Source organism: Argentina silus, assembly GCF_951799395.1.
Source record: "Argentina silus genome assembly, chromosome: 10".
NCBI classification, from domain to species: domain Eukaryota; kingdom Metazoa; phylum Chordata; class Actinopteri; order Argentiniformes; family Argentinidae; genus Argentina; species Argentina silus.
In genome coordinates, this window is record NC_139664.1 from 7338138 (window position 1) to 7362698 (window position 24561).

The window sequence follows — 24561 nt, forward strand, 5'->3', positions numbered from 1 at the left end:
GATATAATCATTCCAACCCCAGAGGGCTATAGTGTCTATCAGCTTTAGATGACACGTTTCGATAGGGGACTGATTTTGGCCAGGGATACACAAGATGAGTTGAGTCTCCATCCAATCAAGGAGGTGCCAAGAACACCTGCGGACAGTGGAAGTGGGCTTTGAAGAAGACCTACAGGAGGTTGTACAATGTCCTGTGATCCAACCCAACATGTTGGTTTTTGCCAAATAATATCATTCGCAATATATAGGCAACACCATATGAACACTGACATGTCTCTGTAATATCAACGTGTGGTGTCCACAAAAATAAAAAAAGGACATTGATGTTATTAAACTCATGTTTTCATTCACACACATTATTAACCATGAACATGTACCAATGAATATACAATGACTCATCAAGGTCATTTTCACATGTGTTTCACATATCATTATTGTATTTTCAAAATTGGTATAGCCACCACAATGAAAAATACACAGTAGAATAGGTTACTTCAAAACAAATAGTGTATTTATTTAGTGTTCCTTCTGCATAAGAAGAAACAGCACACAGTGCTCTCCTCCTCCTGCCTCTCCCCCCCTTCCTCTTTCACTGCTGCAATCGTTGCCGGCTTCTCCGCCACCAGCAGACTGCACGAGGACTGGGGCTCCATGGCGATGAGGCTGTGACAGTCTCCTTTCTCCTCAGTCTCTATGACAACCGGCTCTTTGACCCCGGCAACAGCGGTAGCAATGACCTGGATGTGGATCTGGTCGGCGTCATTGATGCTGATTGACTGTGGGTTGCTGGGCTGAGAGGCCATAGGAGAGGCAGAGAGGAGGGTGGTGGTGGTGTCAGGAGCCTGGGAGGCTGCAGTGGTGGGGTGGGTGTATGGAGCCTGAGGGGCAGCTGCCAGAGCCTTGGTGACTGACCCCTGTGGCCAGAAGTACTCCATAGCTTGGGGCCACGGGTTCTCTGGTAAGTAATCCAACTCGAAGCTGGAGTCCTGGGAGAGCAGCGGTGTGGCCTCCTCCGCCTCGGGCATGGCATGCTGGGATAGTGGAGGAATAAAGGACGGTGTGGTCAGGGCTCTGACAATGTCCAGACTGGGTCTCTCAGCCTGGGTGGATCCGGGGGTCTGTGAATAGGCAGGAGGAGGTGTGCTGGTAAGTAGCAGTAGATCAGTGTTATCCATAACACAGCCTGGTCCCATTAGTGTAGCAGCTTCAAGGTCAGTCAGGCTTAAATCAGCAGCTGTAGTAAACTCATCATGGTAGCTATTGGTCGGGATGAAATCGGTAAGCTGATAGAGAAGCTGTTCATAGGTATCATATCCTCCACTGTTTGACTGAAGCACCTCAGTGAACGTCTGAGGGGGGATAAAGTCATGAAGGGATGGAGCTGTCTCAGTGGTCCAATCCCCAGAGGTAGCCACAGGCTGTGGGCTTGGAGAACCAGGCGGGGTGGTCTGTAGAAGCACAGTGGGCTGTGGGCAGGGGTCTGTCCTGGTCACCAGGTGTGAGCTTGATGCCTCAGAGCACTCAAGGCCCATAGCCCCAAGCTCTCTGGAAAAAGAGTCATTCAAAGAGGCAGGATCTTCACAGAAGTCACTGCGCAGAGCTGGACCATTGAAGCTTCTGAGTTGGGCCTCTAGATCTCTGCAGAGCTCAGCACTGTGTCTGGCCCTACCTGCAGTAGTCCCTGAATCGTTGCTAAGTGTTGAGAAGATCTCTCTGTTCCCTTGCGCTGACCTCGGGCATTCTGGCTGGCCGTCAAATAACACAGACTCTGAGACAGGCAGCGATGGCCCTATTAGATTTTTCTCAGGGGGTTGGTCACCCTTGCTGTTCTCCATGTCCACAAATCAGATTATACACGCAGTTTGAAAATGTTGCGACTTATAAATGGTGTGGACAGAACGCAATTTTCTTTTGTCATCATTACGTCAACTTTTGGTACAAACACAAGAAAGTCATGGCAACCGCACGCAGAGAACGCCTAAGCATCTCGTGGCGGGAACATATAATTAACAGATCCATTCGCCCTACCAGATCATTTTAGTTTTCATCGAATAACACAGTAGCCTACATTATTAAGCTACATTATTGCAGTCTACGTATACTTTTGTTCAGCATCAACACATTTTTAATAAAATTGCTCACACTGTCATGTCATTAGTTAGTTTATAATAATAGTTTATTTTGGACAACAGAAGTTTTATGATGGTTAGCTTTGGATTTAAATAAAAATAAATAAAAATAAATAATCAATAAAAAAAACAGTAGGGCTTTCCTGCTTATTGTATCCGCTTTTTCGATGTCTTACCTGTTTAGGCCTATATTCACGTGGCTTCTTGGATGATCAAACAGGTTGTAGTCCGTTTATAACCTTCAGTATGAACTGTTAAAATAACAGTGTACATTCAAACCGTGCAGCAGTAAGTTCTCGCTTTAGACAGCAGTGAGGAATTTATTTGAACAACTTTACTTGGTTCGTGAGGCGCGGATTAATTTAGTTGACCACCATCGTTGACCACCGGATATCGCATTGATTGACTTGAGTGAGCGCGTCGTCCAAGGCAAAGTAACTTAATTGCAGCTTTGATGATGCGTGGACTGTCCAGGACCATGATAAAGAGGCGAGTTTGTGTAGCCTACAATTCCGAATGCTTTAACTTCTACTCAATATGTGCAGGCACTTAGTAATGAGGTAGGTAATGAGTCCTTTGCTGCTCCTGAGTCCTGAACCGGGACATAAGGTAAACATAATTTCAGTACAAGGTTGCGCAGGAAATTCGACATTGACAAGTGGTCTAACTACCTAGAATACTAGGTAAAACATCACTGGCAAATACAGTACGCCTATTCATTTTTTTTTTTTGCCGGCCTGCATTTCTGAGTTGTATGGAGAAAGAACCGCATGCCCTTAGTCAACATAACCGTTTGCTCTTTCAAACGCAGTTAGCGGGGCCACAGCACTTTATAGGCTACACGATAACTCAATAAACATCATGAAATACAAATCTAAATCTATTTCCATTGTTTTTAGTCCAAATATTACCAGGCGACAGAGAAGGTGTCTATGACTTTTCCCACCATTTGACGTTTATATAGTCTAGTTAGCCAAGTCACAAAAAACTCTTATTTTTTCTTCTTCCGTAGCCTAGCACCTACTAATTTATTTGCAGTTCAACTGCATCAAAGACTTTTCCTCTAAGTGATTAGTGGTTATATTGTTACAGGGTTGACATGCACAGCCATTGCATAGTATATTAATTATGAATATGCATAACAACCATATAACAGTTTTATTTTGTTGTTTATTTCCTCTCATAGAAGGTTGGAGATAGAACTGGCTACTGTGTGTGAACAACCAGAGACCAGCAAGTCCACACAGAAAACCATCTCCAGCCCACCTGCCGGACAGCAAGACCAGAAGGCCCAGTGTCATTTCCAAACCAATATAAAGAAGTGAGTTTAAATTTCCAAAACCTGCAGCAGGCATTCAAATTCCTGCATTGCATTTTGTAGCAGAGTTGGCTTGGACCTTACATAATGAGTAACCCTGCTTGGAAACTTGATGCTTACATTTTGCAGTTGGACTGGAAGGACTGTCTTCGTCCTCTCGGTCTATAAACATAATCTATTGTAGGATTTAATCCCAAACGGTTACACTTGAGATGAAACTGGATGAATTACCCCGACTCTAGTCACAGTCATTTCATCTTTACTGGCAAATTGGAAAACAATGCAATGGCTCTTTATAGGTATTTAATTAGATGGAACTGGAATTCTTGTGGCTGTGTACGCCACATATCAGCTTTAATGGATTACTTTACTGATGTAAAATCCATTCCCTTTGTTTAGTCCTCCATATGCCACTAGAGGGAGGAGGAGACGTTTCCCACCCCATGACCTGTGAGTAATAGAGTTGTACAATTAGACCAAAGAACAAGTGGTCTTGGTATGAGCTTATCAACAGCACCAAAAAGTATTATTCTGTAACTACTCAGTGATTTGTGTTAATGTTATTTAGTTTTAGTTATTTTAATGTTATTTATATTTTTGGTATATTTAATTTTGTTGTTGTTGTTGATATTAAATGACAATGACAGATATACTGTATACATGCCATATAATCTATACAGACATTGTATCCATTCTCATTCACTCCCTGCATTTCAGTTATTCATACAGTTTTATTTGTTTACCTCCCTCAGGAAGAAGGAGCCAGCCTCGGGCTCAGTGTCTGAGCCACCAGAGACCAGGAAGTCACCCGCCAAACAGCCTGTGAAGATAGCCAGGTCACACACTAGTCATATCCACACAAGAATCTCTATATAGTACTCCTTTATTTCCCTCACTTTTACAGCAGTTGTGGAGGATATGAGTCAGATACAGTGCCCTGCATAAGTAATGGGACAGTGAAGCATTTTTTTTTCTTTTGGCTCTACATATTTTACAACAATTACTACAAGGGTACAGTAGATATTCTCAGCTTTTATTTGATGGTATTTGTGTACATATTGGTTTCACCATTCTGAAATTACAACACAATTTTATGCAGTTCCCATGTTTCAGGGTACCCACAAGTGATGGGACAGATTTATCAAATGTCCAAATTAAGCACTCATGTTTAGTATTTGGTCAACAATCCTTTGCATGCAATCTTCTCTGGTGATGCTTTGTCAGTACTGCAGTAGCCATCTTGAGTTGTTTTGTTTTTAGGAATTTTTGCCTAAAATCATATCTTTAGGAAATCAAATGCATATTAAGTTGGATTTAAATCTGAAGATTGACTTGGCCAGTCAAGAACTTTACACTTAGCCAGTTCTAGTGGCAGCTATACATGTTGTCCCATTACTTTTGGATACCCTGAAATAGGGGAGCTAAAGTGTTGTAATTTCTGAATGGTGAAACCAATATGTATACAAATACCATCAAATACTTGAGAATCTCTACTTTAAACTCACAGTAATTGTTTGATCAAATCCAAACTTGTAGAGCCAAAAGAAGAAAAAAAATGTTTCACTGTCCCATTACTTACGCATAGGCACTGTATGTTAGGTTTATTTACACAATGTTTTTCTATTCCAACTCCTACAGGATGTTGGAGCCATCCCATGCCCCAGTCCCTGTGTCTGAACTACCAGAAAAGACCACCAGCCCACCTGGTAGGCCGCAAGTGAAGAGAACTAGGCGTCCCCCCAGCCCGTGGACCCCTAGCCCTGTGAAGTCTAAGCTTAGAGCAAAGTCAGCCACGACCCTGTCCCCTACCTGCATGTCAGGTGTACCTACGCGCCCTACATTGAGGTCAGGTGTGGCCCCACCCTTTACCTTGAGATCACATGTTGCTCCACCCTCTACCTTGAAGTCAAGCGTATTTACACCCCCAAAGGAGAAGAAGAAGAAGAAGAAGAAGAAAAAGACAAAGGTTAGATGCTGCCCTGTGCCCCTGAACGACCCCCTGTCCGTCCCACGCTCCCTGAGGGCTACCATGGGCAGGAAGCGCTGTCTCCATTGTAAACAAGAGGAGAAGAGGTTCAAGACCATCTGGCAGTGTGAGGCCTGCAAGGTGGTGCTCTGTCTCATACCAGGCCGAAACTGCTTCAGGTCATGGCACAAAGCACACAACTGGGGATAGGTAGTTAACTTGAGCCTGTTGTGTAAATAGTTTAGATACAGTAGAGGATGTAAGAGTTTGGGTGCAGCAAAAGGTTAGCAGTGGTTTGCAGTCAAAGTTGTTTGTGATCTCTGCCTTGTTAAAAGGCACATCAATTCAGAAATATGATTTTCCTTTGTGCAAAGTTAATTTAAATAGTTATTTTCTTGCAAAAGCAATTTTCTTAGTGTACTTAGTTTACTTTAAATGCATATTTGAAGAGGATGGGCTTCTGTTTTTGCTTCTTCTCTGTTGTATGAACAGTCTGTAATGTATGCATTTTAGTTCAAACAGGCATGTTCTATAACTTGAGTTTTTTGGCAAGAAATAGAAATGTACAAGGCCAATGGAATTATTTAGTACTTACAAATAAATAGAATTAAAATACCCACTTAATTCAATATGGATGGTGGCCTATTCTCTGGATAACCTACCTGCACATACAATTCAAAAACAGTAATTTGGTTCCAAATCCAATAAATGTGTGATGCAGGTAATTAAAAAAAAAGATCTCCACAGTGTATTGATTGTATTGATTGATTGTAACCATCGTTTCCTTCTCATAACACAATATTGTTTTGCCCTTCATTACACTGCACCCTTCTCTCTAGTCCCTAGGAGCTCTTCACCACAGCCTCGATTCACCTGGAAGGGAACATCAATAGAGTACTCACTGAGTGTCGTACATAAAACACACCTTGTTCAATATAGCTTTTATTTTCATCTGAAATAATTCTAACATTCCACTAATATATTAAATTAAGATTTTTCACAAAAAGAGATCACTTTTGCCATACCAAAACAAAATATACAGCTGCTTCAACAAGTTTACCCTAACAGACTAGAATATATTTTTGTATTCTTTTATCTTATGGACAGAACAAAGATACACAAATGAATTAATATACCAAAACATACAAAGAAACATACACTAAGGTTGTCCTAAGTCCCTCCCTGTAGTTGTTTAACCCTAGTCCTGGAGAGCCCTGTGATCTAGGCACAGACAGTAGAGTAGCAGGCAGTCTGTCCCTTTAAGTCCCGCTTGTATGATGGGACTTAGAGAGAGGGGCCTTATTGATCGCACTCTATGAGCGAAGTCCAGGCATTAGTTCCACCAGGGTGACTAGACAGAGGCCTGTGAGCCACTGTAGTGGGCCTACACGGCAGGCCTGAGTGGAGCTAGGATGTGCCTTTTTGATTTTGATCTCCCCAACATTGCTTCTATTGACCGAACGCACTGTCCTGTGCTTTCCTGACTCGGAGAGGCACCCGCTGAGGCCTGGCTGGAAGCCTAGCTGGAAGCCTGGGCACCAACCTTGTGTTGTGTGTTATCCCTGCTGCTGTTAAACAGCTTGTCCTGATGAATCGTGGTTTCATGGTTGGGTGAAGCTGAGAGGTAATCGCTCCTGTCATCTCCTGACCACAGCAATCACAAGTTTGGGTAATCATGCCACACAGTGATGGGACTGCCAGTGTCCGTGGTGTGTGTGTGTGTGTGTGTGTGTGTGTGTGTGTGTGTGTACTGCGTTCTCCAGGACCAGGGCTACACACATGCTTTCCTTAGGTACTCTCCACCTCGCCGTCTCGTTTCAATTAATTCAAAAAGTCAAAACATAATTACATGCGTTTGTTATTTCCCCCATATATATATATTTTTAAACCTTTCAACAGTTCTCTTTGCTCCCTCTACATATGGGAGCGTTGGAGTCTTGTTAGTCTTTTTCAAATAATACATTTCATGAAAACTGAAACAAATTTCGGGCAGGTGAAGCAGGGCAGCTCACATACATGTCTAACATAATCAGAGTCTTAAATTGGCATTTGGATTCCCACGTCAGTGCAAAACCTCTCTAGGCTAAAATGAGTTACAGGCAGACCCACACTGTGTGTGTGTGTGTGTGTGTGTGTGTGTGTGTGTGTGTGTGTGTGTGTGTGTGTGTGTGTGTCAGTTGCAGTCTCTTCCTTAGTGGCACAGGGGTCTCCAAGCTCAGTACAACCTGTTGTTTCAAAACAGACCAGTGTGCCAAGCCTTATAGTCCAGTTTTGTCTTTACAAGCTAGGCATTTCCCAGGCGGTTTCCCCTTGGACTGCTGGTACAGGAGTGGGAATAGTGTATCCTGTTCTCACTGTGAGAGAGTAAAAAAAGAGGGTAAAAAAGAATATGTTTCTCTTCCTATTTCATCCTCCTTTTCATCCCTCAGCTCTGTGGATCAGGACCTGAGGAGGAAGCATGGTGAGGGACAGTGGTTAGAAGTGACAATGACAGGGATTTACACCCATTCAATTTCTTTCTGAGGAACAGTCTTAATTCTCAATGTTTCCAAAGATTCTAGAGCTCTTCTGTGCTCAGCTGGACTGTAGTATACATACGCCAGTGGGCAAAGTCTGCCATCTAGTGGTTATTGATGCCGCTACAGCAATTCCACGGAGGGAGCATTAGAAAGATCAATAGCAGTAGAAGTCAGGCAGTAGAAGGTACAACTGTAACTACTACTACATTAACATAACAATAAGCTACCCTACAAAATCAAATAAATCACCTATCCAACACACAACATAAACAAGGATGAAGAGCTCAGTTAGACCAGATATAGCTCACCTGTCCCCTTCCCAGTTCCCCGCATCCTTCTCCAGAGTGTCCATCAGCCTCTTGCGTCCCTCCTCGTAGTCGTCCTGGTCCACGCTGATCAGTAGCCTGACGCCCTCCCTCCCCGCTGCCCTCCTCAGAGAGTCGGTGATGAACACCCCCTTCAGAGCCTCCAGCAGGGCCCCACTCAGGTAGTCCCCCCAGAAGAGCTCCAGGTTGTCCAGCTCCGTGAACTTGATGTCACAGGTGATGGCGCCCAAGTCGCGGGAGCGCAGAACAGAGTTGGCGCGGCTGAACAGCTCAAACTGACGCTCCAGGGGCTGCTGCTTGTCCGAGGAGACGCCTCCGCGCAGCGCAGACTCGTGCTCTAGGTACTCGGCCCGCACGCGCAGCCGGACATCTGTTGGAGGTGGAGGGAGGGAGGGAGGTGAAGGAGGAGGGGGAGAGAGGGAGGAAGGAAGGAAGGAGGGAGGGGAGAAAGAGGGAAAGGGGTGAGTGAAAATGGTGGAGAAAGAGTGAAGGGGTACACAGAGTGAATTACAACACAAAGGAAAGGGAGGAGGAGGAAAGGTAGGATAACGGAGGGGAAGTAAAGGTGGGAGGCATGGATTGAGAAGGGAGAGAAGGGAACAGTGGGGGTAAGAGATTGTGTGGGGTAAGACGTTTTATGTGCATGTGAGAGAGTGAAAATCAAGTGGGAGAGGGAAGGGAGGTAATTGAGTCAGAAAGATAGATAGGGGGACACAAACAAATTCTATGAATAATTATTTTTTTAAAAATCTGCATTTCTTAGGTGAATAATGTCAAGCAGAAGAAGGGCCAGGGAAGGGTCAATCAAGGGTGATAAAAAAAGAGACAAAGTAGAAATGTATGACAAACTAGACAATCATACTGACTACTGGTGTAGGATACTACCTTGAGATACATGGGGTATGCTATTGAAGTATCATTAACTTGTTTGATAACCAAGATGAATCTTTTTGAGAGCAAGTTTTTTCTCTTTCACACAAAAACGACCTGACAAAACCTGAAAGGTAGCCTACCGTAGAGCATACATGAGGGTGCAATACCAACCAGGCCAGGATTGATTACTGTTACTAACCTTGGGATGCATGTGAATGTTATCTGGAACTGCTAAGGAGAGCATCAGAGAGAGGATATACAGTATGACCAGCAGCATTTAAGACTCTGCACTAACCCCCCCCTCCCTATATCAACCTGTGGATGGCCCAAGTAGCTCATGGAAAGTTGCCGTAGTAACTGAATGACATCTGAGGGAGCAGATGGATGTTAAGAATATTCACTATGGAATCCCAACACCACACCACTCCAATACAAAATGCAATAACAATAGTCTACCTAGCCTGGTTGCCAGTCTGTTTCAGTTCCAGCCAACTGCTTTGTGTTTTGTTTTTTTTGTTTTGTTTTTGTTTTTTTTACAACATGGGACGTGTCTAAAACTGAAACGGATCGGGCAACCAAGTTTATGGTCCACCAACCCCTGAGCCGGAAGACGGAAACTGGTTGGGAATCCAGGAGGGAGGGAGTATTTACATTGTTGGATTTGGGGGGGGTGAGGATTCATTCCAAGGAATCCAACTGCATCACAGGAGCCCGGGCTGACTCCTCCACATCCTAGGAATGGGCAACAGGGGTTGCAGTGGGTGCATACTATTGATGCAGACACACCAGATTCAACTAATAAACACTGTAGGCAATTTAGTCCACTGTAAGTTTAATCAGGTGTCATGGTGCTAGGCTGGAACAAAAGCCTGCACACACTGAGGCCCCCCCATGGACCAGAGTTGCCCACCCCTACACAGCAAGGTATGAGAACTCCAAGCAATAAAAACCTAAAGACTGGAAATAGAATAATGCTATACAGATAGTTGCAGACTGCGGTGAGGTCGCTCTAATTCTCTTTCAGCAGACCTGTGGATATTCTTCTACAGTAACAGGATTGGCGGTCATGCAACAGCACAGTGAGAAGGGTCAGAGGATACATACTGTACTGAGCAAGGGAACGGCTGTGATCGTCCTCTCATGTCATTATTCCAGAGCTCGGAGCGGAACCAGCGGCCTGCGGACTTCACTGAAACAAAGATCCATCCCCTCCCAATTCCCGCCCCTGAGCCAGACACAGATCTACAGAGTTTGGTCACTGTCATCCATGTTGGCCCCAGACATTCAAGGCCTTTGGTGCCAACATGGCTCTAATTTAAATTCTCAATCTCAGAGTTTGCCAAACTGTGTGTATCTACTGTATGGCTCTGCCGAACCAAACCCTCCCCTTGACCCACTGAAACTCTGTGTAAAAATAGAGAGGAACCACAGAGAGCAAACTAAAGGACAGATGTAATTGAAAGAGGGGATAGGGAACATGAGGGGTTAAGAGACCAGGGGACCAAAATAATTATTAAAAAAACATTGAACAAGAAACACCCCTGGTCTTCTATTTCAAAACAATGACCAGAATATCTGTCTGAACCTATCTGAATGAGTCAAAGCTATGTGTACTGCCCACGGGGGACTGGGTACACATACCTTTGTCTCTGAAGACACTGGACCAGGTTTCAGTTTAGAAAGCAAGGGATTCAACATGACAATTTGAAAATTTTCACGGAAAAGTAAAGTAAAGAGGTTCAGACATTATTCAAATGTTACCCAGGGAAACTTGAATTTAGCGCCAAATGCACTGAAGCTATGTTGCCCATGCCTTATTTGCAACTCTCACCATCCACATGGTTGTGTTGGGCTGTGGGGACTAGGGACAGACTCAAGAGGGGTCAGCTTTGGAAAATGCCAACATTAGAAATGCCAATGTTGAATTAAAGGCATTGATTTTGCATTCCTTAACATTTGCAAAAGACTGAAAAACAAACAGTGGTTCCTGCTTTCTGAACTTCATAAGGTTTGTAATGAGAAGACTATGCAAACAGGCATACTCAGTGGATCCATAGGGGAGGTCAAACTAAGTCGGCCAGGGGGATTTTAAGTACATCGTCATCTCCTAACTTGACAGTTCACATTGAGTATGAAAAAATCTTCCATAGGAAGATGTGCATATATTATAAAATCTGAAAAGTAGATCACATCAGTCCTAAAATGATGACCATCAAAAAACCCCACGGTTAGTTTAGCACACACCAAAAAAATTGAATACAGAGGAAAAGTTAAGGTACAGGTACATGGAACATTTTTGACGCCATAGATACAGCAGCACTTTAAACATTGTCAAGGAGTTTGATATTGAGGAAAATAACGCATACAGTCTCATGTGGAAAGCTAGGTAGTGTCTAATAGTGTCTGACATGTTGTCAATGCTATAAAAAGGATTTCTCAGACTCATCATCACTTCAATGTTTCACCAAAGTCTACCCTGAATCTCTAGGCTATGGAGACATTTATGTATCATCATCATCATGGACTAGAAGAAATACAAATATTTTCCTGCCAGCATAGTGTCAAATCACCTACGACAGGGTGTGCTGACTAAGCTCTTCACTGCTCTGGGAGAAAACCTTAATTGAAAGCCAAAGGGCTTCAAACCATAGCATTGTAATGGTTTCTGGGACTATCAAATATTCTAATACATTTTCAATATGGTGCCATGGAATTATTAAACATAGTAAAAAAATAAATAAAAATAAAAATAAAAATAACAATTTGCACTTTTGCAGGTCTCGAGACATGGGCTACATATTGGGACTGTGGCTGTGATATCAACACCTGTCTTATGCCACAATAATTTTAAATGGCCTCATTTCCTGCTTCCTTATTTCCTAGTGAAAAGATGGAATCAGTGACATCGGCAAAGGAAGAGAGGGCCATTTAAAACCACAGGAACATAGTGATAGTCATTTTCTTAGGGTTACAGAGCACTTCACGCTTCATCAGAGACAGATAGATCCACTTAGACGGGACATTAGGAGGCACAGCTTTCATTTTCACCCTTTAAACAAGGAGCCCGCTTGGCTTTCTCCATTTCACCCCACCAAAAAGAAGTCTAAGTACCCATTTAGAAGGAGTCACTTGGTGCGGAGAGCTTCAACTCTTTATCGATCCGTTTTTCTGCTGAACGACTGACCAAGAGAGGGAGGGGAGAGAGAGAGAAAGAGAGAGAGAGGGGTAGGGGTAGAGAGAGACAGGTACTGTAGACAGACCTCGCTCTATTCCCCTTTGCCAAAATCTCTCTCTTTCTTTTTGGTTTGTGTGGTGCGAGCGCTTAGCGTTCGTTCTCTCCCTCTCATTGTGTGTGAGGATAGTGTTTTCCTGACACACGAGTCGGTCTGTTTGAACTGCGAACATAGAGAAAGGAGAGAAAGAGAGAGAAAGAGACAGGCATAGTTTGGTTGGATATCTGTCCATTGGGTTGTTTCTCAAGTTCAAACAGGCATGGCAAACACATTGGTTCAGAGGCACTCAATTGGATCAATTTAATTATTGTTGTTGATAATGAAAAGTCCACTGTAAAAAATTAAGGTTACATGGACAGTTTAATATTGCTACTGAGCTGAGGTTACAGTTCAAACAGAAAATTTGCAGAAAAAATGAATCATGATTGGCAAGAAAGTAGAGGCAATACAATTGGTGTGAATGCTGTGAGGCATCATTGGACTGGACTGCCCTATCATCTCTGCTCCCCCCACAAACAGAGCTCACACAGGGCACAGAGATGAGATACAGCAGGGGCTTTCAGAGCCCTTAGGACAATACTGTTGGGTCATTTTCCTCAGAACTGCTCGAGCAAAGGTTCCAGAGAAGCTTTTTTTTTTTTTTTTTTTTTTTTTTTTTAAACAACTGTCGCGTCGGTGGCCATTTTGTGCTTTTTTCAATAGAATGCAGGGTCAGACCTGATATGGACCCATGGAATTCAAAGAATGGTTTTCATTTTTAACTGGTTTGGATTTGTTGGTTCAGTTGTTCGAATTCTGAGACAGGTATTTGTGACCTGAGGTACTGAAGGTGACGCCACAAAAAACTGCTACAGTTTGGAGGCTGCTTTAAAGGGATAGTTTACACCAAACTTTTGTCTGATATTTTCTTTCCTCATAAGTGAACTATGAGTAGAACTCATATCACATCTGTTGAGTACATTCTTCTACATGCACAAGGAGAAATCCCAAATGTGTAGGAAAGGTTTCTAGTAATGCACATAAAGGGATCTACACAACAGATACAACAGAATATAGACTCGCCTTTAGACCATTTGTGAACATCTGAAAAACATTCATTTTGGGGTGAACTACCCCTTTAACAGTTTTCTCTGGTCAGTTGAGAAACATCGGAAAATCAGACGACATGCTATTGATAATAGGTCAGGTTCGAGCTTGCATTATGGTTCTACAAAGGAACTTCCGGAATATTCTAAGCATATTTCTGAGGACTCTTCGGTCAGTTCTGTGAAACAGTGAGGCCAACACCCCCCTCTTTAGAGTGAGGTATTTAAGGAATCATAGAGAACAGAATGGAGAAAACTCTTATCTATCCACAAAGAACAACACTACAGCACATTGCAGAACAGTTTGTGAAGAGCTAACTATGCTCTCTTAGGGGGGTAAGGAGGAGGACAGCTAAAATGATACACAGGCATTTGAACACAGAGCATAGTGTCGGCCCCCCCCTCATTCCGAGGGGGAGGGCCTCTTTACCTTGGGCATCGGGCCAGACTTGTGAGAGAGCGAGCGACTGAGCTGAGCACACACAGCTGATCGTATGGACAGAGTGGAGGGACAGGCTTTTTTTTTTTTTGTTGTTGTTGTTTTTTTTTTGTTTTGTTTCCCAGCCTCTCTCTCTCTCTCTCTCGGCTCTCTTGTTTCCTAGGTTACAATCCTGAGTCAACCTGGTGGGATCAAATGCGGAGTCAAGACAGCAAAATGTTCAGAGTCAAAGTCACAACACTTATGCTACATGGCTAGGAGGGCACTGCTGAGAGCAAGGGGCAGATCTTCATTGGTGGACTGTTTTGTGCTGGATCATAAGGCCTTAGTGCAGAAGGTTGTTCAACAGGCAATGAATGTCATTTAAAGGGCTGTGTTGAGAGTGGCTGCTGAGAAGGGGGACCCCAAATGAATGATAAGGACCCGGTTACTTACAAAAGACATAGATTTTGGGTTCAATCTGATCGTGGTGAGAAGCAGCGTCATGCATCAGTCAAAAAAGCAAGCTGTGGGGAGTGGACTGGGATAGCCAGAGTTAAACAGGAGACTTAAACAGAAGCTGGCTGTAAGGGCCTATTGGCCCTGTTGACCTGAAGTGGCAAGATTTCAGGAAGGCATATGTGGGGCAGTACAGTTCAACTGATATTCTTAGTGAAACATTGGAACTTGAGCAGGACTTGGTCCCATGTCTTAGGAGTGGAGCAGAAGTAGTTCTGAATCTAGCAGTGGTTGGGCTTGACAAGTCTGTATCACAGCAATGATAAGAAGAGAGAAGACCTACCAGGCAGGGCTCTTTAAACCGGGGAGCTGAAAAAACGAGGGTAAGTGAGAGCGAAAGAGAGAAGGTGAGATGAAGAGAGAGGGACAAAGGGAATGAAGGGATTGAGCAGAGAGATGTAGAGGGATAGACTCTTTGGTGTGGAGCATAAGCATAAGGAGTTATGCTTTATGAACAGGCTGTTGACATGCATTTCGAAGGAGGCAGGCAGAGTAGCATGGAATATGGTATATTACTAAGACGTTCAACCTTCAGTCTCCTTTCACTGGTCCTAAGTTATGCAGTTTGGACCAACAACTATTTTTGAATAAGCACTCAAAATACCAGCCATAACTTCTCAATCCTTGAGTTGATGAATGAATTGGAACCATAAGAAAAAACTGAGTACACCTACATTCCCCTCTTGTCAGAGTTGGGGTGTTAACCAGTGGGGAACATACAGGTACAGACAAACTATCAAAAAGAGAATTCACAACCCAACTGCACAACACATTGCCCACAGCTCAACACTCTGCAGTGCTCCACTCTCAGAACCGTTCCTGCATCTTGAGATCTATGTAGAAGGAGCAGTGTTTTTCTCGAAGACTTCTGAGTGAAACCACATAACTCCAGGCACTTACACAGCCTTCAACTGGAAAGGCAATGTTTTTGCAAGTGGAATGTAAAAGGTTGCAAAACCGCCATTGAAGCTTGAAAAAAAAAATCTGTTGACTAAGTGACACTGAAAAGCTTCGGGCCTCAAAACATATAATCTCACTTGAGTCTGAAAATCTACTTTTCAACAGTGTCAGGAAGGCCTGATGAACATACATTTACCCCTCAAGCACCATCCCCTGCATTTCCTACTCTCTTAAGCCTTTGTGTAAGCTGACAAGTCATAAGAGCAACATCACAACAACATAAGCCTGCTAAGTTCCCAGACATGGCTACACGTCCTGGGGTGCGTATCAGTATGTTTGGGAGATAAACTTTATCCTTTATCTGAATCTACTCTGATCTGAAAGGACAGGATAAGTGAAATCACTATAAGGAAAAAGATACAAGAAAGCACCTTTGGCCAAGTCTATATTGGTAGAGGGGAGTTGTAGTTCTTGACTTAATTCGGCTCTCTGTGCAATGATCAAGCAGTTTATCCCCTTTACCCGTAACCTACATAACCACTACACGGATGCACCTGACTAGAGAGCTATCATTTCATTCAGTTATGTGGGGCTCATTGGGATTTTTTGCCTTTCTTTTTTAAAGCAGTTAAGCTTTTAGGGGGATTTCTGTTTGGCTGTGCAAGCAGACTGTCATTTTGCAGACGTCTACAGAATCTCCCAATTGTTGAGTTGCCTGTTAGCGTAGCAAGACAGCACAAGCAAAGAGCCCTGTGTGTTTGAAAAGCTGTTTGAAACCCTGTGCAGAACCGTGAAGGCTGAGCCACAAGCCTAGCAAAGGTCAGAGCTGAAGCCGGCGAGTTATTTTTTGCTTGAGAGGACATACAAGACTGACTCGTCTGACGAAAAAGCAACTCCATTTCGGTTCAACCCTATTGTCTAAGCCAGTAATTCTACATACTAGCCCTTTTGGAAAGAATAGGCCAATATAATTGTTTAATGACCATGGTTCACAGTACAGAGCTTCCCAGCCACAGAGCACCTGTAACAACAGGTCTGAGGATGTGAATTCACACCCAGCTCATCATTATGGGTTACAAGTCTTTACATGTACTTGTACTTGCACTGTATGACTAGAACAAGGAGGTCAACATGCTTGAATGGCATTATATCCAATACACCTATAATCCTACAACAAGCAAACCATTAAAATGACTGTGACCATAACAAGGAACAATGGCACTATTAGAAGAGAAGTGGTGTATTACAGCCATTCTTAAACCAGTGAAAGCAGGACAGTGGCCCTATAGTTAGGTATAAGCGGAGCAAATAAAAAAATAAAAAAATAAAAAAAGGACCAAAATGAAGAGGAACAGAGATTAGTGTAGGCAGACTGATATGGATGTTTTAAGTTGAGGGATGGTAAGTAAATATAACCTTTTTAACACTTGAGGACTGATGAGGAATATGAGATGGTTAGGCCATTCTGATCTGATAATGAACTGCAATAGTGTTTACAGCTTTTCAATGGAATGAGTGAGTTTGAGAAGAGAGTGTTAGCCAGAGCGAGACACATGAATAATGGCAAGAGGAACCCACAGAAAGTAGGGTGAATGAGCCAGATAGTAGAGAGTGGGAGACAAATTTCGATGGGAAGAGAAGGAGGGAGAGAGTGAAATAAAAGAAAAGAGAGAAAGAGACTGAGGAGATTAGGAGATGGAGATGGAGTGAGGGACAGAGAAAGGTATAGAGGCTGCTCTTACCGCAGGACACTTTCTGGGGCACAGACGGGGGAGGTGGTTCAGTGACGCAGACTCCCACTGTTCTCCTGTAGGTAGATGGCCGACTGGTCCAGCGGTGGCCTCTACCCCTCTTTTTCCGCCTGGGGGCGAGCCCTGGCCTGGCAGGGTTAATACCTAATTGACAAACGCACAAACTGGCCAATCAGAACAGAAGGTTGTGATGTTTTTAGAGACAAGTCAATAAATACATTCATTATGTTGACAGTCTACGGCTCCCAGGGTCATCTCATTCCAAAACTATGAGGGTTAGGTGAGCTTACCCCTACTCCACTGCTGTGTAGAGTGTTCCTGAGGTTCCTCCGTCCGTCTACAGGCAGCTGTCAGCCCAGAGGTACACACCTGCCCTCTGTCCTCCGCCCCATAGTTCAGTCTGAAACGTTCTGGAGATACTGAGAGGTAGAGACGTGTCAGATACTGGTACAGCACAGACTGGCAGATGACAACCAAGAGAGAGACGTCGAGCTCAGCCTCAAGGGGTGTTATGCTGACACGATCTTTACAAGGCCTCAGACAAAATGCATTACAACACTGTACTGTAGGTCAGGACGATTATTTCACCCACCCATCATTGTGTCCAACCTTCCCCACATGATAACAATGTTTCTTAATGTCTTACTAGATGTAAAGTTAGTCTGACTCCCCTTATGATGCCTTGCTACGTCAGCACTCGTAGTTCTGGGCCCTCACCTGTCCTCCTTTTCTTGCTTGACACAAAGGGCAGGAGGTCATGCCGTGTAAGTACTCGCAGCAACTGCAACAAGGGCTCCAGTTTACCCTCACTGAGGTAGCCACGCCTCTCCAGCTCAAGCAGCAGGTCCAGCCCGCTCTTGGGTTTGTGTCGGGCGGCCGTGGGACAGGCTGAGCCCCGGGGCTGTAACCTCCGCCAGGCATCCACCAGTGCTGGATCAGGGCACACACCTTTACTGACCTCTGGGTCCTCCTCTCCTTCACAAGGTTCAACGGTCCAACCGGCCGGATCGAGAGGGTGTCCTCCTGGGTTGGTTTCATCCAGAAGGAACGATAACACTTCAACATCTGTCTCCGTCAGTTGAGAACCGACAACTTCGAAGACCTCATGGAAGGACAGCATCCCATAATATGCAAGGCAATCTGTCTCATCCCAGTAAAGAGAGTCTCTGAGAGAGCAGTACTTCCTTGGCCCTGGACGACGCATTGTTGACATGGTTAAGAAAGTAGCTGACCGTCCTTTTCCAATGCACGCTCCCACCTTGGACAGGAGTTTCTACAACAACAACAAAAACAAGTTTATTGTACAAGACGCATTTATGTGGCAAATGTCAAGTGATACACACAAGTTGCTAGAATGACAAGCCAGCTAGCTATGTTACAATCAACGAGCTAGCCAGTAAGACATCAACTACAGTAGAGTACTCTTGTTTTGCCAGCAACAACGTCGTGTAGAGGTTTCATGTTTGAAAGGGACAGCTATGAACATACATATTACAAGATGTCAGCAACGCGTTGTCTTATCCTAGAAGGGTATGAAATAAATGTTTCGTTTTCGTCGTCGTAACGTTGACACGAACTGCAGAGACCTTTGAAAGATGAAAGACACTGTCCCTAGCACGCCCAAGCTGTTGACAGTGCAACAAATTACGTGAGACACGCGTAATTACGTAATGTTTCACGTTTCACTGCAAAAAAAACAACAAAATCCATGTAAGCTTTCCTTGACTGACACAGCCGTTGAAAACGGTCAACCTCTAAACTAAACGTGACATATCTCAGTTTTCTTGATATATAAGCAAAATGAGCACGGACAATTCAGAACGTATCTACAGCTGGCTCTTTATCTGCCACCAGGAATACATTGTGCATAGCCACCAAAGCGAGTTAGGTAACAAAAAAAATGAAATGAAAGAGGTAAATTAATATCTAACGAATTCTGTTCATCTTTGCAATCACATCATCTAGCTGACACCTACCATAACTGTCTAATTTTTTACACTCACCTCCCGACAGCCCTAGTGTTGTTGTCAGACAATTCGTCGTTGCGTGCGACACGCAATCAGCCCTGGCAGTAAAACAACAACAAAAAGCTACCAATCGCAGCATTAGCTATTTGTATGACGTATTATCAGAGCCTGACGGCCATGTTGAGAAGGGAAATGTGAGTATCTGTGTTCTCTGAGCTCCCAACTAACTAATATTTTCTCTTATCTTTGCTGAAATAAGGACAAATGACCCAACAGAAGGTATGTACAACTGTGAAAAAGTATTTCTGATCTTTAAAATGTACATATTGGTGGAATCTTCCACTTCTAGCATACATATCAACATACATATCAACTGAGTTTCAACCATGAGCGATGTCATACGAACAATTATTGACCCTTTACTGTCCCAACAGTTAAACGCGCTCTAAATTGCATAGGGAATACATTATGGACTGTACGCCAAAAAAAAATTAAAAGGCTAACAATTATTGCCACTTTACTGCCTTGTGTTTCCTGCACACAAGGCAGTTAGAATGTAGGGACACAGTAAAGTGGCAATAATTGTTCGTATGACATCCCTCATGCTTGAAACTCAGTTGATTTGTATACTAGTGTGTTGTCAAGTACAATGGTAGTAAAAATCATGTTTAGCCTGCAACATTTGCAATGACATCGCAAACTCACCTGATATGCATTCTAGAAGTGCTTTCAAGTAGAGTGGTACCAGAGATGTATTGAAATCTTTGAAAAATAGTTTTGTACAGTCCACATTCTCAATGTAATGTAAAAAAGTAAATATACAGGCTGTCTCGATAATGTAACAATGTATCAAGTGCAGCAAACGTACTTCAAATGTTACTCGGTAGGTGGCGGTGAAACGGTTAGCTTGTAGCAAAACATTAGCTAGAGAACTCAGCGAGAGAAGAAGCACACCAGAATCTCCACATCACATCCGCCAAGCAATAGTGAAGTAAACATCAAATTCCAACTACAGTGAGTATAAAATAGTAGCCAAGATTATCATATTTAAACACTACACAAACAAGATTAATGTTTCGCGATGAGCAATTATATTAAGGGCGGTGCTTAAATGCTTCAAAATGCACAATGTCAATGGCTTGAAACAGTAGTGTGTGTGTGTGTGTGTGTGGGAGTATGGTCGTGATGACAAAGCTAGCTACATCTTCTTCTAGTTAGCAAACACCATCAGTATAACTGGCTAGCTACCGACTGACTACACTGGATCATTCTGACAGTGGGGTTTATGTTATATACGATATAATTTGCGGACTGAATCACATGAAATAGGCTTTTTTGGGGGGTTGATTATACTGAAGTGATGTGGCACTGTAACTATGGGCGTGCCCTTACCCTGACAAATATTTTCCATTACATAACTGTAAAGCAGCAGAGCAATGCAGTTATTATTGTGGTACAATGAAGAAAACACAGATCGCATTATGTTGGAGGATAACCTGTCACTGGTTTGAAAAAAAAGTGAATGTGGAAAATGCACTACCTAATGCCTTTCTCTGTGCTCTGCCAGTTTATTACTTACGTGGTATATTTGTATGACTTTTCTCGCTTTGCCACAGCTACTGGTAAGCCTACTCACCGATGGTATCTAGTGGCCCTAAAGGTGAGAACTGTCTTGTAGACATGGACAGCAAGGCAGGGAATCCTTTCAGTGATGAGGAAGTGGTGCCGACTGCAGCGGGAGGAGTCATGGGAAAGTATGTGTTGTGATTCTACTCTCTAGTTTAGTCTCTTTTGTCTGTCAGTCAGTCCATCTGTTATTACACTCATCATTATAACCACCCAAGTGCTTCTATTTGTGTCTGTTGGTTAATCATTTTCTCAGTGAATTTTCATCAGTTCAGTTCATATCATCAGTTCAGTTCATATCATTCCCTCGTTATTGTAATTCCCCAACATTCAGGCGAGGTAACTCATCTCTCAGTGTGTCCACAATGTCTTGGATTGATGGCCTAAAGTTGTTCTCATCTCCCCCACACCTCTGTATAGTTTATCATGGCTCTCTGCCTTACCTCCCAGGCTGGGGCTTCCCAAAGGCTTCTCAGGCACTGTGGCCAAGGAGTGGTTTGACCGCAGACGCATGTCCATCCGTCCCTGGGCGGGCTTCGTGGACCAGCGTAAATTCTCCAAGCCCCGCAACTTTGGCGAGATGTGCCAGAGGGTGGTGAGGAATGTGGATACCTACAACAGCAACTACACCTTCATCTTCCTCGGCCTTATCCTCTACTGCATGTAAGTCCAGGGTGTTGGGTGAAGCTGCACTTAGTCGTTGATCTAGGGTCAGTTTTAGTTTTTTGTGTTGTTGTTTTGCCTTAAAGGTGAAGCATGTAGTTTTGTGCTTTGCTGCCCTCTTTGGCCACACTGAACATTTGAAAATGTAAATATTCTGTGTTTTCTAATAGCTGTGAATCTGTGCATATTCATGTAAACAAATGTATAATAGCTATGTAAAAGCCAGTTCTCAGCCTTGACACCAGATTTTAGAAAGTGCTTTGTTTGGACCAAAACGGCACTCTTCACTGAACGTTCTTTTTCATGTCTCATCTCATTCCTTGATCACTACTGATTTATCATGGCCATTTAGTACTATTTTAATCTACATACTGGACCTTTAAGGTTCAGATTTGGGGAGGGTAAGCTTAGGGGCAGCTTCCCCTGGGAGTGATGGAAAATGATGCCTCATCGGGGTGGAAACACGTCCATTCTTTCTCAGGTGCTGGGTTGAAAAGAGACCAAACTAATGCAGAAATGATACTGATTTCAGCTCCCTCACCCTCCCTCAGTAACTGTTAGGAATTCAGAAGCAGCAGCTTGGCCTAAGCCAAAACAAATCCTTCTGGGGACAGAGACAAGAGAGCCTGATCGAGCAGCTGTAATACTAATGCGCCATGTAACTTATTAATCATCAACCCCAAATTACTATTCCCATCAGTATCAGCTCTCCCATGCTCCTGATTGCCTTGGCTGTGTTTGCTGGTGCCTTCTACATCATCCACCTCAAGGCCCTCGAGTCCAAGCTGGTCATCTTTGGTGAGTGAAGCTGTCATAGAGTGCATCTTAATTATATTATATTTATATATTATATTTATATCCACATGTCAAACTCCTTCAGATAACAAGAAGAGGACGCCACCGACCCATTTAATTCAAAAAGACAATGTGAGATGATCGAGCATGATGTGGATGTAATTCAGATCTGTGCAATTTCATTGATTTACAGGAAAGGAGCTGAACGGACCTCACCAATTGGGTCTGGCTGGGGCGGTGTCTCTCCCTGTGTTCTGGTTGGCCGGTGCTGGTGCTGCAGTGTTCTGGGTTCTGGGTAGGTTTAGACCTTAACTTACTATATACGCTGGTAAAGTGAAACGTCACACACTCTTTTGGAGACACATAAATTCCCACCGTAATGAAATGAAATATTCTTCATTATTTCGCTTTATCCCAGAAACTGAGACAGTGGGGAAAACTGCATAGGTTAGAAAATCGAAGACTAACCATATTAGCAGTTGGTCACGTTAACCATGTTACTATACCAGTACAAATGTCTCGAAGTATCAAATGAAAATATAAAAACACTCAACAATTGGCTCAAATAGCTATACATACTAGTCTCCAATGGAGCTTGCTATGTTTGTCTCAAGACATCTTGGTGATATTTTCGTTGTCATGGTATTCTTTTGTTATGATACCACCCTTTACCAGCATATTACTTCCTCTTTTCTTCTTCCCATCCGTTTGATTGACTTTGTCTCCTTTCACTCAGGGGCGACGCTGTTTGTGATTGGCTCTCACGCTGCGTTCCGTGAACTGGAGGGAGACGTGGAGGAGCTCTTCATGGAGCCTGTGTAAACCCTGAACTGGCCACAAGAAGGAAGACATTGCCCCTAGACCCATTATGATTCGGGGAGGGAGAAGTGAACTTAGATCTGTCCCTACAGGCAGCTTCTACCCTGAACTTTCACCTCTCATTATATACCCAGTATGCACATAGTATTGTTGTTACTGACAGACAAAATAGCCCCTCTTTCAACTCTAAGACCCAAGTCCTCAACAAAACATTTGAGTATTATCATATGAATTAACTGTCATGCACAAAGAATGACTGCGTTGGTCATATTAACAGACAGACCCAACATGCCATGTTTCTTTGTTAATGGTACCTGGTATGCTTCTCATTTGTGTTAAATTATGTATGTCCTCTTTCCATGAAAGCAGTGTCAGCCTCTTGTTTAATGATAACGTCCTTGTGGTATGCTGTGGATATGTAGACAGCCGAACAATATTGTCACTCGCCTGAACCAAGACCTGAAAAAAAAAATAGCGTTGTCACTGTTACAGTAATAAAATAGTTTCTTTTATGCAGACCATTTCACTCTTTTTGGAAAAAAGTGCCAAGCTTTACATTTTTTATAGATACATATTTCCTTTTACGGATGTATGTATGAATACAGTGTTTCAGCTGGACAATGACATTGAGTCTGAAACCAATACTAATTGATATACCAGGTCCTGAAAACTGATTCAAGCAGCGGTTTACTCCTCCTAAGGCTTTATAGGGCCTCCCCCAAGGTGTGTTGTACAATAATGACTGTTCATTTCTGCATATCTGTAAGTTCTGCTTATGGCTTTTACATGTCTTTATATAATGTTTTAGCTTTTATTATACATGATTAATATTGCTATCAGGTTATGTTACCCATCTTTTTGCTATTACAATGTTTCAGTTTTTTTGTATTGTTGTAATACATTTGGGAAGTGCAATAAACTCTCCTGCTTCTAAGATATTGTATTGTCTGATGTGTGTGTGTGTGAGAGAGAGAGAGAGACTCATTAGGCTGATTAAGCCCATTTGCACGGTTATTGTGTAGCCCCATAGTTGTTTTAATTGAGTCTTACCCTATTTTCACTCTATTGTCCTAATGTCTACACTCTGGAATATAACACTCTTCCCCTCAGTCCCTTCTACTGTCCCTCTCTCTCTGTCGCTCCCTCTATCCCTCCCCCACCCTCCCTCCCTGTCTCTCTCTCCGACACTTCAAATACTGCAGTACTCAGCAGCCCCCTCTTGTCCCCCTCTTGTCCCCCTTCAGCCCCCCCTTTTTCGCTTTCCTGTCCCCCTCTGCTGATGACCCCTGTGACCTATGTTCTGTGACAGCACAGCATGAGGACCCCATGCTCAGGTTGTCATGGAGATGACCTTGGAGGGGGCACCCCCCCCACACGCACACACACTCAGACAGGCACACTTACATACACACTGCGGCAAAGGCAAGCGATCGATATTCTATTATACGGAGGGTGGCGGAGGGGGAGAGAGGAGAGAGTCGCACTGCAGTGAGCTCACTGCAGAGACACATGGGAAATTAGAGAGAGGGTGGGAGTGTGTGTGAGGGAGAGAGAGAGAGTGTGTGTGTGTGTGTGTGTGTGTGTGTGTGTGTGTGTGTGTGTGTGTGTGTGTGTCTGAACAAGTTATATTTGAGAAGGGGGAGGAGGGAGTGGT

At 43.4% G+C, this 24561-nt stretch overlaps 2 protein-coding genes across 9 annotated transcripts; one reads left to right on the forward strand and one right to left on the reverse strand.

The window, feature by feature from the left end:
• Positions 1–7562: 7562 nt before the first annotated feature.
• On the reverse strand, positions 7563–19107 carry dedd1 (death effector domain-containing 1). Of its 4 annotated transcripts, none has more exons than XM_083678797.1 (6): positions 19041–19107; positions 17755–18310; positions 17328–17456; positions 17029–17181; positions 8241–8628; positions 7563–7858 (listed from the first exon to the last, which is right to left on the reverse strand). In XM_083678797.1, the coding sequence occupies exons 2-6, from the start codon at positions 18248–18250 to the stop codon at positions 7852–7854; spliced, it is 1173 nt and encodes a 390-aa protein (XP_083534923.1). In that variant the 5' UTR covers positions 18251–18310; positions 19041–19107; the 3' UTR covers positions 7563–7851. The 4 variants fall into 4 exon arrangements, 3 of the variants coding, with proteins under 3 accessions (XP_083534923.1, XP_083534924.1, XP_083534925.1); XM_083678798.1 differs by lacking the exon at positions 19041–19107 and adding an exon at positions 18526–18664; XR_014554449.1 differs by lacking the exon at positions 7563–7858 and adding an exon at positions 10236–12526 and having other exon boundaries at positions 8510–8628.
• Positions 19108–19170: 63 nt separating this feature from the next.
• rabac1 (Rab acceptor 1 (prenylated)) lies at positions 19171–23841 on the forward strand. 5 transcript variants are annotated; one of them, XM_083678164.1, is made up of 7 exons: positions 19180–19198; positions 19892–20018; positions 20621–20758; positions 21051–21293; positions 21994–22091; positions 22282–22383; positions 22825–23841. In XM_083678164.1, exons 3-7 carry the CDS (start codon positions 20643–20645, stop codon positions 22908–22910), a joined length of 645 nt encoding a protein of 214 aa, XP_083534290.1. In that variant the 5' UTR covers positions 19180–19198; positions 19892–20018; positions 20621–20642; the 3' UTR covers positions 22911–23841. The 5 variants fall into 5 exon arrangements, with proteins under 5 accessions (XP_083534291.1, XP_083534290.1, XP_083534288.1 ...); XM_083678162.1 differs by having other exon boundaries at positions 19184–19283; XM_083678166.1 differs by having other exon boundaries at positions 19184–19283; positions 21081–21293.
• Positions 23842–24561: the final 720 nt, after the last annotated feature.